Source organism: Epinephelus lanceolatus, chromosome 15 (genome assembly GCF_041903045.1).
Source record: "Epinephelus lanceolatus isolate andai-2023 chromosome 15, ASM4190304v1, whole genome shotgun sequence".
NCBI lineage: Eukaryota > Metazoa > Chordata > Actinopteri > Perciformes > Serranidae > Epinephelus > Epinephelus lanceolatus.
In genome coordinates, this window is record NC_135748.1 from 21,449,706 (window position 1) to 21,467,466 (window position 17,761).

Sequence of the window (17,761 nt, forward strand, 5' to 3'; positions counted from 1 at the left end):
TATTACTCAATCCTTAGGAGCACAAATTCCTGACAAAATAAACCCCTAAAAAGTGTGTCTGAACATGTTTTGCTACTTTAACTGCATTGCAACATAATTGGTGATCACTGTCTGCACTGGTACGAAAACCTGTATGTCCTTGTCAACACGGAGCAGGCCAGAATCTGCTTTGCTGCTAAAGCCTGGTGTCTTTTGCACAACAATAACTTTGTGGTAAATTGATAAAAAGAAAGAAAACGTATGTGGCTGCAACATTTGGTTCTGTATGATATGCAGGATTTAAAACAAACAAGTCGGATTCTGTTTGCTGCATTAATTATATTTACTGTATTTAATAGATAAAATGCAGACTATCACAAAGAATTTGCAATTTGCATACATAACATTGCATATGCCATGTTGATGACTATTACTTCCTGTCTGACAGCATTATTGATTGCAACAATTTGATTTTGAAATGCAAAGGTGATTCTAGAGACACACATATACAAAGTTCTGATGCCCAAATACACTTGATAACCTTCTTCTCAAAATCAGTACAAAATTTTAGTGCAAAATTTGGTGCGTAGCATATTGCATTAAGAGTTTTGAACAGTGAAACTCTGTCACACCAACTCAAAAAATGTAAGTGTCAAACCACTCTTGTTTTTCCAGAGTTTTCAACTGCATCTCACATTCTTCATCGTCATGTTTTTTTTGTCATACTACTGCTTCCAAGGTCAAAAATAAACTTACACACTCAACAAACTTCATTATTAGATTACTGTATCAGGAAGAACATGATTCGTTGTAAAAGTTCTACATCAACTCGTTGTCCCACTCTTTCTACTGACTTTACTGGGACTTTTGATTTGTATTTTACTGCTGATGCTTTTCATTGACCCCCTTTCTTTTTTGTCTGTTAGAGCTGCTCTGCTCGTCAGTGCAGACCCCGACTCCATCAGTCTCCTCGCTCTTCTCTCTGTGTCTGCCTTGTCCAGGATGTATTCCTGAAATCACACTCTTGGTTAGTAAAAAGGTAGGTAAAAGACTGTTGATTACTAGTGTTATGATATGAATATTAAAGCTGGGGTAGGCAACAATCTGGAAAACACAAAAAAAGGTCAGAATTTGACAATACACCCTCCTCCTTGCACATACATTGATTTATGTCATCTTATTTCATTGTAGAGTTGTGCTCAGTTCATTCACTCAGTCCTTTCTTACCCCGCTTAATAAGCAGACTAACATTAGTCACTCCTTCATCCCTTAGCTTTAGCTTTTTTTAGGCAGTTTGTAAAACGGATCTTCCGTCGATCTTCAGTGGCTTGAATTCAGAGAGTGCAAACCCCACAGCACCAGGTGTCACAGGGAGCTGGTGGCCAGTGACAGTATAGGGTCCAACCTGATGTCTGATTGGGCGGGTGGTCCTGGCTGCCCGGTCCCCTGAAGCTGGGGTTTGCGGCAACTAGATTCATGTTGCTGCAGCCACTTGCTACTAGAGGTCTGGCTCTTCTCTCAGTGAGCTGGTCTGTAGCAGCAGGGATTGAGGCTCTAGCTTACGTTAGCTATATAAATGCAAACATGAAGCCATAACCATGAGTCTTTGGCTCCCGTTAGCAGAGGGCTAAACTATTAGCAACATTTTCTCTCCATCTCTGAAACAGCTGCCAATAGTAATGTGTTTAATTTAATTTATTGTCAGATTCTTTTTACCATCTTCCCTTTATGGAGTATTGCAGTGTAGGCAGTTGTTGCCATTTCTGGAATAGCAAATTTTTCTGCAGGTTTCTTCGCTATTGAAACAGGCTTTCACTGAAGGGATGTGCACATGCATCTACATTTGTAGAACAGACAATATGATCGCCCTCTCCCTGACAGACAGGGAAGTTATCCAATCATTTCATTCAGCCCAAATGAAATGATTGGACGGGCTTATTACAGCCCTGTCACAGCCACAGATATCATTTTTTTCTGAGCATTTCAGTTATTGATAGCTAACACATACAACAACAAAAAAAAAAAAATGCTTATAAAAAAGTTGCCTACCCCAGCTTTAACCATTTTCTTAAGACATTACCTTCACCATGTCCATCTTTGTCAGTACATTCATGTTTTCCAGAGGTCCGTATGCTGCTAGGTAACACTGCTCTGCAAGGTTGTTAATGGCCATAAGCAAACAGCCCACGTCTTCAACCTGTGTGATAAAGCAACATATGACAATATTTACATACATATTTAAAACTCCTATCTGCAAATTAGCTAAGCGTCATTTCCAACTCATAATCTTGAAGCATACCTTCTCTCTGGACAGACCTTGCTCCAGCATCAGGTTCATCTCTGCCTGCTTGTTCTTCTCTTTGAGGGTTTCCAACTCACTCTGGAGTTCAGACAGTTCCTTGTTGGCCATCTGAAACACGTAAAAACTCTGAATAGGCTTTTAATTCAAGCACCATCAGTGGAAGAAAAGATGCTGTGACAATCTGTGTGTCTGACCAGTGTTTTAATACTGTGCTCCTGCTTCATGATGTGCAGCTGTCGCTGGCCATGCTCCACCTCCTTCTCCAGACGGCCCAGACGCTGCAGCAGCTCCCGATGGGTGTTGGACAGGGTCTCGTGGCGCCGTATGATGGGCATGACCAGAGATTCAGACTCATTATCAAGGTGAGCTGAAAGAGATTGCGCAGTTTGGTCCATCATACGGCAAGTGTGTGATTAACTCATAGGATAAACTGAAAAGGTTGATGTAAATGTTCGCTTATATCGGCCAATAAAAGTCAGTTCAACTTACTGCTTGGGAAATAATGTAGTGTTTCCATCAGGTAGTCCTCATAGATTTTGTATTTTGCCATTCTTTCCTTTAAAACTTGCTGTCTGTGTGTTAAGATATGGTAAAACTGAGGTAGAATGTGACTGAATGAGCATCACCATCACATTAAGGATTTGGTTTAAAGTTCTCACCTGGCTCGAAGTTGCTTCAACTGTTCTGTCAGATCTTCTATCTCTCTCTGTTTCGCGATGTTCAGCTCCCGTGCAGCCTCGTACTTCTTCAGTGCTCTGCGTCGCTTCACTTCATTTTCAGCCACAAACTTCTCAAACTTCATCACCCTCTCTTTAGTCTAGATGAAAATACATTTGTTTCAGGCCACTGTGGATCAGTGGATATCTAGGCCTGTAATCATTCATGCTTTCAAGTAGTTTCAGGGGGTTTCACTTCACCTGCTGCTGTTTCATTTCCAGTTCAGACCTTCTCACAGCTAGAGTTTCCACACCTTTCTTAAACTCTTGCCGTTTGTGTGCAAGTTGCCGGTCCACCTCCTCCAACTCAGCCTGTTTCTTCAGAACCAGGGTCTTTTGCAAAGTGTTCACTCCTGCCTCAAGGAGTCTGCCTGAAGACTAAACATATAAAGCACGTAAAAAAACAAGCACTAAAACATCCACTGATTTTGTTTCAACTTTGGACAAATTTTGGTCATCAAACACTTAATTTCCTGCATTCAGGCAAATATTTACGCACCAATTTTGTAAAATAAGCAGCACGCATCTCCAAAAAATCTTCAACAATATACAGAGGTGCACGGTTGTGGCGGAGATCCAAAACCCAACAGAACACCAACACTTTCGGATAAATTAACTTATTTATTGTGGGCAGAATTAACAGAAATGGATGCATTTCAGCTATACAGCCTTCCACTGTTAATTCTGCCCACATTAAATAAGCTAATTTATTTGAGAGTGCCAGTGCTCTGTTTATTTATATACCAATTTTTGGCTTTTCTGCATCAGTCTAAGGTGGAGATTACTTTAATTTTGGAAAAATGAAGGTCCTCTGCTCCTTTTATGTTTTTGTTGGAGAGAGACAAGAATACTTTAGTAAAATAAAATCACTTTATTTAAAATTTTTAGAAAATGTACATTTATTACATTATTACTTATTCTGTCTTACCTCTGTCACAACAGGTATGTAGTTGACATTTTCCTCCTTTCTGTGCCTGAGAAGGGAAACTGATTTTAGTCACAACACCACCAGTGCAGGGGACAAACGTTAGACATGCTGCCCATGTATAATGAAAACACAGGCCTACCTGGAGTCTTCCGGTTGTGTGACAAAAATGTTTCTTATTCTGTTCTCCACCTTCAGCTTTAGACGTGGGTCGGCGTTATCTAACACAGGAAAGGAAGAAGTCGTCATGTTTTTTGTTTGTTTGTTTTTTTATTTGCCAGTATATCGTCCAGGAATCCTGATGAATAAACAGGTCCTGCAGTTATTCCACGTTCGGTCCAGGAGGACGACCGAGGGTCCTTTCCGGATGTTTTCCTGGTTTTGTGTAGCTGTTGCCTGGGAACCGCGGGCGAGACAACAGGGAATGCGCCGGGATCGTTTCTCCGTTGTCATGGCAACTGCCGGAGAGGCGGTTCTCCTTTATTGACTGAATGAGAGGCATAGAAATGAGATCGTTAAGAGATCCGAGATGAGGAGGACATCAAGAGCCCTCACTCCGCTCTAATTCCCGTGGACCAAAACTCTGCTGACTCTGAGGAGCTCACATTATAAATTCTGTTTCCCTGCAGATTTTACCAGTGACATATGCCCCACAATTAACCTAGTATTAATATGGAATTATAATAATGAAAAAAGCATAATTATTTTTTTTTTTAAAGCCTCTTACTTTTCCAACTTTAAAGATCCCCTTCAGACATGTTTTAGAGCAGTGGTTCTCAAACTTGTTTTCAATACTGTACCTGCTTTGAAAGATGTTTTTCAGGCAAGTACCCCCTGACCACTGCAAAACAAGTTTGGTAGAACAAAAACGCCTATAAAGAGGTACAATACAGCACTTTAAATATATCACTCAACAGGCCTGAAAACTGAAGCCCACATTGAAATGGGAAAAACTGCAGTTCTTTGAACGGCCACTTGAGGCTGGCTCCAGAGGCTAGTCACTCCCCATAGACCTCCATGTTAAAATGCCCAACTTTACAGCAGAAATTAACAGCCTGGTCCAAAAACTGGTTTTGGTCTCTATAGCTGATGTCCCTCATCATGATCACTGTACGGGGATTTTTATTACTCACTCGTTTACTTTTTGTTAAGGCTTAATGTTACTCATAGTTAAGAATGGGGCCACTTTGAGTGATAGGCTGTCTGACAGTGTCCTCAGCTTCTCAGTCAGATCCACGCCTTGTTTCTCCACAGCACCAGCCTCTCCCCCAAATATGGTCACTTCTGGCTCCAAAAAAAAAAAAAGAAAAAACCAAGATGGTGAAAGCCAGAGTGTTGAACTTGTGGTTTCAAAACAGGAGTCCACAAACCAATTGGTGACGTTGCGGTGGCTTTGTCCATCATTTGCACAGTCTATGCTGAGTTCAAGAAAAAAATTTTGTCATCATGCAGTAACACTAAGATGACATTGTAGCTGCATTGAACTGCGTCATTTTAATAGGTTGCATTTACAATTTTGTGACGTATTGTTTTTATAAATTATGCATGACTGATTCATTCATTCATTTTCCATAACCGCTTATACTGTAAGGGGTTGCAGGTGGGGACAGGTCACCAGACTATCACAGGGCTGGCACAGACAACCATTCACACTCACATTCACACCTTCGTGCAGGTTAGGGTTAGGGTCTCCAATTAACCTAGCTTGCATGTCTTGGAACTGTGGGAGAAGGCCGAAGCAACCGGATAAAACCGCATTCATTTGTGTGTCAATGTCAAGTACCCAGTTCTCCAAAGTACATCTAGGGATATGTACACTGCCTGGCCAAAAAAAAAGTCGCCACCTGGATTTAACTAAGCAAATAGGTATGAGCCTCCTATTGGATAATTACTGCATGGGCGATTATCTTTCAGCTGGCAATGCCACAGCGAATGCGTGCCGTAATCAAAGCTAAAGGCGGTCCAACGAAATATTAGAGTGTATAACCTTTTTTTTTGGTGGTGACTTTTTTTTTGGCCAGGCAGTGTATACTCCCATTTTAGAACACTGTTTTAGACCTATATAAATACTCTGCTTAGAATGTTGTGACACAAAAAGTCGAATTAGCTATCTCATTCTCCTGTTTCTTCCTCATTGAAAATTTCAGATTTGGTTTTATATGCAAACATTTTTCACTTCAGAAGTTGGTAGAAACTGGTGGAGCCAAGGTGTCTACTTCACTTAAAAGTCACTCAGTGTTAGTGCACCGGAGGTTCAAAGTTTCCACATCACACTTGTGTAAGCTGCATATTGAACAATGAGCAGTTTCCAAACTAAAGTCGGACGTCACAAAATTAAAGTCATTCTTAAGCCCAGATATGACATAAGTACAGAAACGTCAGCAGATGGAAACAAAAACACCTTTCAGGGGGACTTTCTAGATTCATCAACCTTTTTCATAATATGACATAACAGGAAAAAGGAACAAACAGGTTAAATAATAACACTGATGATGGCTGCATCCACATTGGTTTTAGCAACAGACCTTTTTCCCCAGCAGACATTTTGTCTTAATATAGCGTAAAAACCACTGGTGTAATAAGCAATATTAATATGGGGTAAACTTTGTTTAGCTTTAATACAGGGGTGTCAAACTCATTTGAATTCATGGACCACAAACAGCCCAATTTAATCTCAAATGGGCCGGACCAGTAAAACCATTGTATAATAACCTGTAAATAACAAAGCCTTCAAATTTGTCCCTCTCTTTTAGTGTAAGGCAGGAACTTCAGAGGTAGCTTACATCCTGAGAATGTTCACAATTAATGAGGAGTCCATTTTCAAAACAAATGATGAATAGCCTGAGATGAAGGCTGTGCAACTTCAACAATATGTCTGTTTTTTAGCAAACTCACTCAGAGTGTGGCTTTGATGCTGAAGCTATTTTGTTAGCAATAAACTAGCCAGTTTTCACAGCTGCAATGCTGATCTCTTGGCTAAAACAAACGTCACACTTATGTTTCCTCAAACCTGCCAATGATTAATTTATCTTCCCTGTTCTTAGTTGAAAGTGGAATTAATAACTTCTCTGCATTTTTTACACTTGGCAAAGTCATTGAGCTGGCCAGACTGGACCCTTTGGTGGGCCGGTTCTGGCCTGTGGGCCTGATGTGTGACACCCCTGCTTTAATAGTTCTAATAGATCTGGACCCTGCCACTGTGCATGCTGGCTCATTAACCAGGTTTGCTGACACGAGTAAATGGAACAGAGAAATGGTTAAAGGTAGTAATAATTGAACCTGTGTTACACCTGCTATGACATGTCAAGTATGTGAAAAGCTCTATAATTAGTGTGTTAAACAGGGACCGACAGACATTTTGACTTGTTGTAGAAGGAAAAGGACAGGTGAAACTGATAACCTCAAGACCCATTAAGTGTGCTAGTAAAGCTTTAAAGCTGTATGTAACTGCCACAAACATACCTTGGGTTTATTTTTATGAATGTAGAGTAACAAACAACAGTGTGTCTGTAGTTCTTGTCACATTTCAGCTGAACATAAAAGCAACAAACAGTAATTATGATTTGTTTTGTTGAAGCTGGCCGGCGTTTTCGTAGCATTACCTGAAATCAAACACTGTGCATCTCTCACAACGTAGATAAATAACCATGTTTGTCTTTCTTGGCTGAAAATGTGAGGCTCCTCAAGCAACCCCAGAGCTTGTCTACACTCTAGTTCCTCCAGCTGTAAATAGATACACATGCAGATAGACTTGTTTGTGTCAAGTCAACCAGACGCCACTTCCAGTTTAGACAGAGGAAGCATTTTTCACAAACACCTCCAAAGAAGTGATTGTGAAACCAAAATCAGCCGTCATTGTTGTGTGCACATTTTCACACTTCAGCTTGTGACAGTGCGAGTCGATGCAACAGACGAATGCTCTTCTTGTTTTAAAGGTGGATCAGCACATTTGTAATTTCAACTTCTGTGAATGAGGATGAGGACACTGTCACATGGTGAGTTCAAGTCTTTCCATTCAAGTTTTTGAGCAGTTTTAAAGACATGGTCATCCAAACCTGTCAAATCTCTCCTCTTTCTGTGTGTGTGCATTTTATTTTTGTGTAAATTTTAAGTTGATAGCCTAAAACTGTAACTCCAGCTTTGTGTTATTCTTAAGCCAATTTTCTGCTGCATAACTCACTGTAACACACGACCTCACCTCGGCGTTGCCTCTGGAGCAGCAGAATCAAGTGGATTCAAACACAGTTGAACATGCCCTTAAAAGGCAGCTATCCTCATCGCATGAGCTGCTGCTCTCTGATGTCTGCCAGTGCAGATTTCAGCTCTGTCAAATGAGCTTGGTCTTTAATTCATACAGTATGACTGTGGAGTGTGTGTTTATTATCCTCTGTATGTTGGTATGTTATCTTTGTTTTGGGCACTTGACAGACCTGTTTTTTTTTTAAATTGCTGCTATCAGTGTTCTGACTTTTGTTTTCTGATTTGTTGTTCTGGATCTCTGGTCTATGAAGAAGACAGCAGCTCACTGTTAGATGTCCCGCTCCTCAGACTGGACAACACATCTCCTCCTGTGATGATCGCAGTCAGCAGACCCATGTCTCTTTATCAGAGACTAAACAATGATATAAAAGACAGGCTGGCTGTCTACAACCTGAGTCTCCTCACTTCTGACAACTCGACTGTAAACCTGCACAGGTGAGGAAACGTACTATTATTTTATAAGGCACTTCTTATAGTTTGTAATTGAATGTGGATGAAAATGACTTGTTCATATTCACATTCAATATAAACTGAAACAGAGTAATTTTTTTCAATGTCATGTTTGAATAAGTGTGGCTCATTGACTTAACTCAGACAGACAGACAAAAGAAAAAGTGATGAAGTTCCTGAGAATAAGCTGATAAAATCTCATCAAAAAATCTTTATAATCTAACATCTGTTACTTTAAGCAAGAAGCTGAATAGTGTTCAAGAACTTAACAGACACTGGAGGTGAAATGTGACAAAATGATATCCCATTATCAGCACATATTTTAACATGGTAGAAATTTTATTTCTAAAAGTTTTGAGATACACACACAAAGGAAAGAGCAAAAGAAAACCATTGTTGCCTTCAGGTGGTGTGACTGTAAGTTTTCAGCAATTATTACTTTTTATATTCATAAGAGCCAACACTGAGTTGTATCTTCAGATATAAACCGCTGCTTCTATTACTTTAATTCCTTATAGATGCCATAGTTTGGCATGTGCTCTGTCAATCACCAAACACCTCCCTCTTGTGGAGAAACTGCAGCCCATTGAAAGTGAATTAGTGAGTTAGTAAATTCATTTGAAAGGTACAAGACTGAACATTAAAATAAAGCCAGTGCTTCACAGTCACGTTTTGTGATAAATACCTGGAGTATATAATAATTTAAGTTTCTCTGGGATGAAAACCTTACCAAAGCACAAACCAGAGGTCAGGGTTGTGCCCATAGCTGCCACTGAGGACACAGAAGTTTTGCACTCTCACGTGTCAGTTTATTCTATGCAAATGAATCTTTATTTTCGCTGAAAATGTACAGTTTCAGTTCATCAAATGCATACAAACAGTTTTCAAAATAAACTTACAGTAGAACATTTTGGTTTTCGATTTACCTCTTTTGGTTTAGGCAACAAAGGTATTCAGTTTGATTTAGAAATATAAGATATTTATCAGCAGCGCACCCATACTCAGCAGACCTGTGCGTGTATATATAAGATAAGGACGTTTGTTACTGACGTAATGTAACGTCACATGACATATGTCATTACTGTAGTATGCTAGACATACTAGCACATTATATTTGTTATTGAAACCACTCGATTGACATTTAGTTTCACATGGGACATGAACAGTGGCCTCCTGGGTGAAAGTCCAGAGTTTGGTTAACCCATACATCTCCCTCACCTCCCACACGCTCTGTGCAGACTTCCTCGCTCTCTGTACCACGACAATTGCTCGCAGTATTTAAAAAATGCTGCTGTGTCTCATTCCGCCACTAAAGAGTGCCTCAGTGCGTCAGTATATGGCGCCGCAACCTAGCTCACTCCGAAGTCATCGAAATCCGGCGCTTGGGCAGTGACTTGCGGCTTCAGACATTGATGAAAAAAGGCATCCTTTAACCTCTGCTTGATATACGGGTGGTTGTTGTTATAGTTTAATGGTGCTCGGCGGCATCAGGGAAAACATGGTGGGACAAGAACAAAAGTTAAGGCAGCAAAAGTCCTAGTACGGTGTGTGGGAGGGGTGGTGGATGAGTCCAACAAACACCGACCTTCACCTAGGAGAGCGTTCTTCACGTCCCATAAGATAACAAAGCCAAACCCTGTTTTTTTCCCCCTAAACCTAACCACATGCTTTTGTTGTCTAAAACATGTGTGTTAGTTGTTGGAGGAAAAAAAAAATCTAGTCAATTCTCGTTGTTGTACTGATGCAGTACGCTTATTTTGAAAGAGACAGTATCTAAACTGTAAATTTCCTGTGAAAACGGAAGTGTATTTTGAAAGAAGACAATACATGTAACAAACATAACTTGACATGGGTTCCCAATATGTCAACATCCAACGCACCCAAAGTACCTCTAACATCGTATCTGGACGTGGGAGGTCCATGACCAAACATCAATATGTGACAAGGTCAGAATGAGAATGTGTTGGACATGAACAGCGGTCCCCCAGGTGAAAGTCCAGAGTTTGTTTGACCCATATATCTCCCTCCCTCCCACACACCCTCCCTATACAGACTTTCTTGCTCTCTTTACTACAACAGTTGCTCGCAGCTTTAGAAAAAATGCAGCTCCATCTCATACTGTCACTAAAGGGTGCCTCAGTGCGTCAGTATCTGACCCCATGGCACTGACAGATTGTCAGTCTTTGACGCATTAGGAGTGAGCCCTGATTGTATCTTGTTTTTGATAATTTGGGTGTTTTAAGGATTTTTTTTACATTCTACAAATACACACAAAATACAAATGATGGGGTTTTAAAATTTTGAATATTTGAACAGAAAATCCTGTAGTCCGCTCTTGCTCAGCGTCACAATTTATTAGTAACACTAATGTTCACTCTTGACAAAGGTCCAGTAGGACTTAAATGTTGGTGTTACTAATAAATTGTGAAGCTGAACAAGAGCAATGTGCGGGATATTCTGTTCAGAGACTCAGGTGATATTTTCAAACGCACCTGCGTCTGAGACAGTTGGATGTGCAAATATCTCTCTTCAATCAAATTTTGAATATTTAAAATGAAAAGAGTTTCTCTGTGTATCTTCTAGCAGTATGCCTATGTAGCTGAATCAGGTGCTTCTCGGATAGGGACTAAACCCCATTTGGAAGTTTAAAGTTGACTTGGAATTCACTCATGGCCCCAGTATTTTAAAAATGTCTACGGCCCTGGTTTCTAAGTAGTCCTTTTGATTAAAGGAGCTTTCAGATACCTCCTCTATGAACAAAAACGAAGGGCTTACTCAAAACAGTAAGATTTAAATTACAATCTCAGTGGACACTTACAGTAGCCTACAGGACCACAATGTCTGTGGCATTGTCTCATGAATGGTGTGGGTCTATCATTTATCTTCTGTAGTACTCATTATTACCCCTTGTTTTGTGTTTTTCCTCGTACACTAGGCCTCTTCCTCCAAAAGTCCCCTTTAAGATTAGAGCTTTTAATTATGTGGTTGTGTATTGTGGCTCCTAGCCAATGAAATAAAGCCTTCAGGCAAAGAAAGACATCTCGGCTAGGGCTGCATTATCTCCAGCGCTGTTCGCCTTATCTCTGGATGTCCGAGTCTCTTGACATATATGGATAAACCCGTTACCCCGCCGCCTGACAATACAGTCCCAAAATAATCTGAGAGCACAGCTGAGCCCTGCTCGGCGCTGCACGCTGCTGCTGCTCCGCTGCCGCCTCCGACACCGCGCTGTGAGAGGAAACACCGCCGTGAAATCTCTCATCAGTAATGACGAAATTCAGCTATTCTGAATACTTATCTCAGTTCCGTAACGCTGGAGGTAAATGTAATAATGTTCAGACGCGACTGTGGGGAGATAGGAGGAGAGGAGACGGTCAGGGCGACGTAACGTCAGAGCCGGAGTGAGTCTTTTGTTGTTGGGTGCTGTTTGACATGGGGCTGCATGTCTATGTCAGTGTGTGTGTGTGTGTGTGTGTGTGTGTGTGTGTGTGTGTGTGTGTGTGTGTGTGTAGGGGCTCCTGAGGTCTGCTGTATAACCATTGAAGAGTAATAATAAGAAATGTTTAATCTTGATTAATTTAATGACATAGCCTACCAAACCAGTTAGAGGTGCTTATTTAAGTAAAATAAAGCCAAAAATTAAGATATTTGCCTAAATATAAAAATGTAAGATTCACAGTTCAATCAGAATTGCAGCCCTCAAACAGTGCTGATGTCTATCTATCTTGCATTTATGTGTCAGTCACGTAAAGTGTGTTTTTCCCTCCTTTTTAAGGGATGTTGAGCTGGTGGTCTTTGCCATCAGGAGAGGGGATGTGGAGGCAGTTAATGATGTGGCAACATCCGCTCCTCTCAGTCTGCTGAAAGAGAACAAAGATGGGTGGATACCTCTGCATGATGCTGCCTTCTGTGGACAGACAGAGTGCCTGAAGATCCTTCTAAGGGGTATGACATGAAAGCTTAATTGAGGGTCCCAAACAGTGCATTTGTCCAGTGAAACAGGCTCAGTGTAACAGTATACGTCGGTCTGTTTGTACAATCTCAAAAAGCTAAATAAGCCTTATATATATATTTTCTGCTTCAGCCCATCCAGGTTCAGTAGATAAACGTACCTTGCAGGAGCAGACGGCCTTGCTGCTGGCTGTGTCTTGTGAACACTTGTCATGTGTGCGTCGCCTTCTGGAGACAGGCGCCGACCCTGACATCAGCAGCAAGAACAAAGAAACCCCTTTGTACAAAGGTACAGCCGTGAAATCAATTGTATACAACAGAGCTATTTAGAACGTATAGATAACCGTGTAACAGCCACATGACCCAGTGTCTCCTCTGTGTCTGTAGCCTGTGAGTTGGAGAATGTGGACATGGTGAGCCTCTTACTGTCCTACGGGGCCACCGCGAACCAGCGGTGTGGTCAGGGTTGGACGGCCCTCCACGAGGCTGTGTCCAGGAACAACACGGAAATCTGTGAGATGCTAATAAGAGCCGGAGCCGCAATCAATCCACCTAACACCTACAGCATCACGCCACTCATTGTAGCAGCTCAGCAAGGACAGATGAGGGCACTGTGCTACCTCATTGAAAAAGGTACTTTTCTGTACAAAATATTCCCCCTCCTTTTTTATGTTGCTGAATTTAAAGGTTATTAAAGGACATTGGTTTTCTGTAGGTGCAGATGTGAACATGCAGACATGTGATGGTGTCACAGCGCTGCATGAGGCCAGTAAAAATGGCCACAAGGAGAGCGTTGCAGTGCTGCTGACTAAAAACGCAGATGCCAACAAACCCACTAACTCAGGACTGCTGCCACTGCACACTGCTTCTCAATATGGACACCATGAGTAAGTTCTATAACTCAATTAGGTTTTGTATAAAAGAAAACATTCATAAAGATGTGGCATTTGCATTCAGATATAAAATGTTTGCTTATGATGCACAATAGAGTGGTTATTATGAATTGAACTGTCATAAGAGTTAATTAGTGTGTGTTGTCTTTACATATTTTGTGTCCACACTCTGTGTACAGGATTGTGTCCCTCCTCGTCTCAGTCACAAGTCGAGCCCTGCTCCGCCACAGTTGTGTCAGCCCCCTCCACCTGGCAGCAGAGCACAACAGACACACTGTGGCAGCTGTGCTACTCAAGACAGGTGCGAATGTAAACGCCACACTGGCCAACAGCCACTCCATCCAGTATGCTGATCGGCGCGCGACAGCCCTCTACTTTGCAATTGCCAATGGCAGCAAAGAGACAGCAGAGGTGTTACTGAACGCTGGCGCGAGTCTAAACCTGGACCCAGTCAGTCCTCTGCTGATGGCTGTGCGGCAGGGCTGCATCAGCACTGTGTCATTACTGCTGGAGAGAGGGGCTGACGTCAACGCCAGAATACCCTCTTATCCTACTACGTTCCCTGCTGCCGTTGCACTCTGCATGAATAATTTGGCTCTGCTCAAGTGCCTTTTGGACAATGGCTGTGATGCCCTCTCTTGTTTTACCTGTACATACGGCTGTGCCCCTCACCCAATGTCAGGAGGATCCCACATTAGAACTGTTGGCAGCAATGGATATGTTTTGCAGAATGACAGTATGCTTCCTTTAAACTGCAGTGAGATGCCAGAGAGAGCTACACAGGTGTGAAAAACAAGCAAAAACATCAGCATGGCTTTCCCAGAAACTGAAATTTGTATGTTTTTTTCTAAGTATTTTGCTTTCTTTTTGCAGTTCTGTGAGTGGATCTCAACGTCAGTCATGTGTAAATGGGCAGGACCGGTCATAGACTTGCTGCTGGAGCATGTTGGTCACGTTCAGCTGTGCAGCAAGCTCACTGAACTGCTGGACAGCCGAGAAGAGTGGCTCGCCGTGAAGAGGAAGTCATGTAAGCATCTGACAAAATCTTGTCATCCTAACATGCAAACATGTCTCTTTCTGTCTCTCACTTCCTCACACGTGCGTACAATGCAAATGTAGCTATCAACAACCCTCTTTTCTGTTTCTCTTGTCCACAGTGTCACCTCGTCCACTGCTGCACCTTTGCAGATTCAGGATTCGAGCCCAAATGGGGGGAAACAGACTCTCACAGAAATCTCTCACAAGTCTACCTCTGCCGGACAGACTGATCCGATACCTGAGCCACGCTGACTGACTTTAAAATGAACTTCAAGTAATATAAGCATCAGAGATGTGACTAAATTTATCATAATGTGTTTCTTTTTTAGCTGCATCTGTAAATGCAATTCTCTATGTATAAAATTTCTATTTATAACATGTGTAACGTGACAGGAAGTCTCTTTAATGTGTCAGTCAGAGTTTCTCTGTAGTCTCGCAGGAACGCTCAATGAAAGCAAAAACGATCTAATGCCCGGAGGAGCTCTTGAGGAAAGTTGAATCATTTATTTAAAAATTAAAGTCATCGTTTTCAAACGTGCCTATCAAACATTACTTTGACAAAGAAAAGGCAATCTATGTCCCACATTCTATTCTCATAGCTGAAAGAGCAAACTAAAACAGGATGTTCTCATTCATTGGCATGACTTTTGGTACTGACAAAAGGAGCAGTCACTCTCTGTAGAAACCTAAAAGTAGAAACCTTTTAACTTACTGTCAGTTTTTCAGATGCTTGAAAGGCATCACAGTGGCATGAAAGTGAACATGATGAAGTTGGTCTGCAAGTGCAACTTAGTCCTCTAGATTTAAACAATAAAAATAGATGAAGCATTCCAATAAGTGCTTGATGAGGTGTCTCATATACAAATGTGGAGAGATAAAGAGTTGGCTGCGCAGAACACAAAATAATTAGTCATATTTACACCCTTTTGTGTGTGTGACTGGCTCATTAGTAGAGTAGTTAAATGAATCCAAACACACTGAAGATCGGTGACTGCACGGTGGGTTTGGTCGGTATAGGTTTGACCACAACGTGCGTGTGAAGTTTCTGTCCATAAGGATGCTCAGGCCTCTCTGTCTCTGCCGCTTTGCTCCACAGTCCCAGGGGCGGATGGGGGACAACAATGTGACTGTGGAGGACCTGGTGTCCGTGGTACTGGAAGGGACAGCAGCCGCACACGCTCACACAGTGGTGAGAGGTCAGGTCCAATTTCAGCGTGTCCTTATCGGCAGAGCTGCGCCGACTGGACGCAGAGAGAGTGGCCTTTGCGTCATCATCATAACTTCTTTTCCTCTTTTCGTTCTCACTGCCCTCAGATGTGCCTGCTGGGCTCTTTTTCAATAAATGTGAGTGTTCCCTCTTAGTCTGGGTCAACTTAGGTTCCTCCCAAAATGAGGCTGGCAGCTGGCGTTTCCTCATGGGCACCTGCTCCACGGCGCTCCCCGCAACCTCCGCACACTGAGCATCCGAACTGGACTTCTCTGCGACCTTCACACTCTGGTGAGAAGCGCCCACCGGTTTGGCGCACCCATACTCAGCAGACCTGTGCGTGTGGCATCTTGGGACTCTGGCGTACTTCTGAGAGAAACGCTTCAGCTGTTTCTGCAGATATTTCCTGTGGTCCACAGAGCGTCTGCACGGAGCTGACTTGTCCAAGGCCGCTTTGATATCGCTGGATGCCAAATTTACAAAATTGAGCAGTGTCTTGACCTCACTGTCTGCCATTTTTGTAAAGTTTTTGATCAGATCAGTCCATGTTAGAGCTTGTAGTCCACCGCCAAGATCTAAAGGGACATCAATAAACAAATGTAAGCTTTGCGTAATTGCGCGCTATTCTCTGGTATCCACAAATGGATGTGGTGCTTCTCAGTTAAAATATTTTTAAAGAGTAATAACCCTTCACTCACCACTGCTGGATGAATCCAGACTCTCTGAAGCCACAGTCCAAGCACAGATTTCTCTCCAGGCTGCAGTAAGAGCACTTCAACAAGTTGAATGAATATAAACTCCTTGTAGTTATGGTGCTTTCCATGAACCAATCAGCGACCCCAGGCCCCTCACAATGCACCCCAATCAGCCTCCAAGCGCCCTGGTATCGAATTCTTCACCATTGCAAATTGTTGTCATGGAGACCTGGAAAAAGCCGCTGAGGGGATGCGATATTTCTCCTACACGGTGATTTCCGCGCGTTGGCCAAACATCTCCTAAAATCCGGAGTGTGCATGAATAAGAACGAGTGCTAGCTCTGCTGAAATATGCATGCATTATAACTTTATTCTGGAGCTGTTAAAGTTGAGTCTTTAACATAGATACCGCTCATACCCTCCCCAAGAGTGATGTCAGCTGTAGGATTTGGTGAGAGGGGGGAGATCTAAAGAGTGCATAACCATGGAAAGGGGCTTGAACGCTCAAGAATCTTGTCTTTCTGTTTGCCCCCTCAATCGAGCGACACAAAGGCTGAATTACTCATTCAAACCTCGCGGGACAAAGGAAAAGGAGCTGGATAGCACTCCTGCATTTGTAGTCAAACATTTAGAGACTTAAATCGAGTCGTCATGAAGGAGAAAGAGTCGGACAAAGCCCATAGAATTGCCATCAGCAAACATTTTCCTGTGTCATATTATGGGGTCTCCATGGCTCCCTCTGGCCCGCGGACAATAGCACAAGTTTGCACACTCGAATACTGTCACCCTGCCAACGGCAACAAGGGCCCAAAACAGGACAATCCCCAGAGAAAGCATGGGCTCCGCGGGGAAGGTTGCAATGGAGGAGGAAAAGGGGACTTGTGAAATGCTAATTGAGCTTCATCCCCTTATTGAGGTGGGGAAAAAAGAGTACCTATCGTCCCATTGAACCGCAGCAGCAGTGGAATGAGATGTGAGGAAACTGTTTGTCTGGTAAGTAACACCTCATGCTTTTGCACTACCCTTAAAGCATTTACCCTGAACCACTCCAGCACTGGTGCAGATCATTTTTAAAACATTCTGCAGAGTATACTGAGGCTACACACCATTTATTTCTGAGTGAGCTGCAGCCCACATGATTGATTGCCTCATTCACTCAGTTTGGGGTTATCTGAGGAGAGCTCTGCTGCAGGTCTATATGTGCTCTCCATCTTTTTAGGCGGTGCATCCCTCTTGTTCTGGAGAGGCATTGTCCTCCTCCTCTCTTCTTCCCTTCACCTCTCTGTTCATCTAAAAAGGGCAAATTAACAATGAGGCCCCCCTCCCCTGGCCTGTCACCCCACTC

General features: G+C 42.4%; 3 protein-coding genes across 6 annotated transcripts; 1 reads left to right on the top strand and 2 right to left on the bottom strand.

Moving 5' to 3' along the window:
• Positions 1–303: 303 nt before the first annotated feature.
• ccdc197 (coiled-coil domain containing 197) lies at positions 304–4,469 on the bottom strand. Its single transcript, XM_033642957.2, has 9 exons — positions 4,065–4,469; positions 3,926–3,971; positions 3,199–3,375; positions 2,941–3,098; positions 2,771–2,853; positions 2,476–2,648; positions 2,279–2,389; positions 2,060–2,176; positions 304–989 (listed from the first exon to the last, which is right to left on the bottom strand). The coding sequence occupies exons 1-9, from the start codon at positions 4,169–4,171 to the stop codon at positions 804–806; spliced, it is 1,158 nt and encodes a 385-aa protein (XP_033498848.1). The 5' UTR covers positions 4,172–4,469; the 3' UTR covers positions 304–803.
• LOC117267208 (ankyrin repeat and SOCS box protein 2-like) lies at positions 2,532–15,048 on the top strand. Of its 4 annotated transcripts, XM_033642955.2 has the most exons (10): positions 2,532–2,643; positions 7,858–7,917; positions 8,434–8,617; positions 12,408–12,577; positions 12,717–12,872; positions 12,971–13,216; positions 13,299–13,470; positions 13,656–14,259; positions 14,350–14,503; positions 14,634–15,048. In XM_033642955.2, the coding sequence occupies exons 2-10, from the start codon at positions 7,893–7,895 to the stop codon at positions 14,768–14,770; spliced, it is 1,848 nt and encodes a 615-aa protein (XP_033498846.1). In that variant the 5' UTR covers positions 2,532–2,643; positions 7,858–7,892; the 3' UTR covers positions 14,771–15,048. The 4 variants fall into 4 exon arrangements, with proteins under 4 accessions (XP_033498846.1, XP_078031173.1, XP_078031174.1 ...); XM_078175047.1 differs by lacking the exon at positions 2,532–2,643 and having other exon boundaries at positions 7,718–7,917; XM_078175048.1 differs by lacking the exons at positions 2,532–2,643; positions 7,858–7,917 and adding an exon at positions 8,230–8,319.
• On the bottom strand, positions 14,997–16,931 carry LOC117267210 (protein FAM181A-like). The gene is made up of 2 exons (XM_033642958.2): positions 16,420–16,931; positions 14,997–16,296 (listed from the first exon to the last, which is right to left on the bottom strand). Exon 2 carries the CDS (start codon positions 16,235–16,237, stop codon positions 15,473–15,475), a length of 765 nt encoding a protein of 254 aa, XP_033498849.1. The 5' UTR covers positions 16,238–16,296; positions 16,420–16,931; the 3' UTR covers positions 14,997–15,472.
• Positions 16,932–17,761: the final 830 nt, after the last annotated feature.

Coding starts and splice junctions, on each gene's coding strand:
- LOC117267210 (XM_033642958.2), bottom strand. CDS start 16,237: ATGGCAGACAGTGAGGTCAAGACACTGCTCAATTTTGTAAATTTGGCA.
- ccdc197 (XM_033642957.2), bottom strand. CDS start 4,171: ATGACGACTTCTTCCTTTCCTGTGTTAGATAACGCCGACCCACGTCTA. Junction 3,099..3,198: donor TGGAAATGAAACAGCAGCAG/GTGAAGTGAAAC, acceptor ATTTTCATCTAG/ACTAAAGAGAGGGTGATGAA. Junction 2,854..2,940: donor TTGAAGCAACTTCGAGCCAG/GTGAGAACTTTA, acceptor CTTAACACACAG/ACAGCAAGTTTTAAAGGAAA.
- LOC117267208 (XM_033642955.2), top strand. CDS start 7,893: ATGAGGATGAGGACACTGTCACATG. Junction 12,578..12,716: donor CCTGAAGATCCTTCTAAGGG/GTATGACATGAA, acceptor TTTCTGCTTCAG/CCCATCCAGGTTCAGTAGAT. Junction 14,504..14,633: donor CGCCGTGAAGAGGAAGTCAT/GTAAGCATCTGA, acceptor TCTTGTCCACAG/TGTCACCTCGTCCACTGCTG.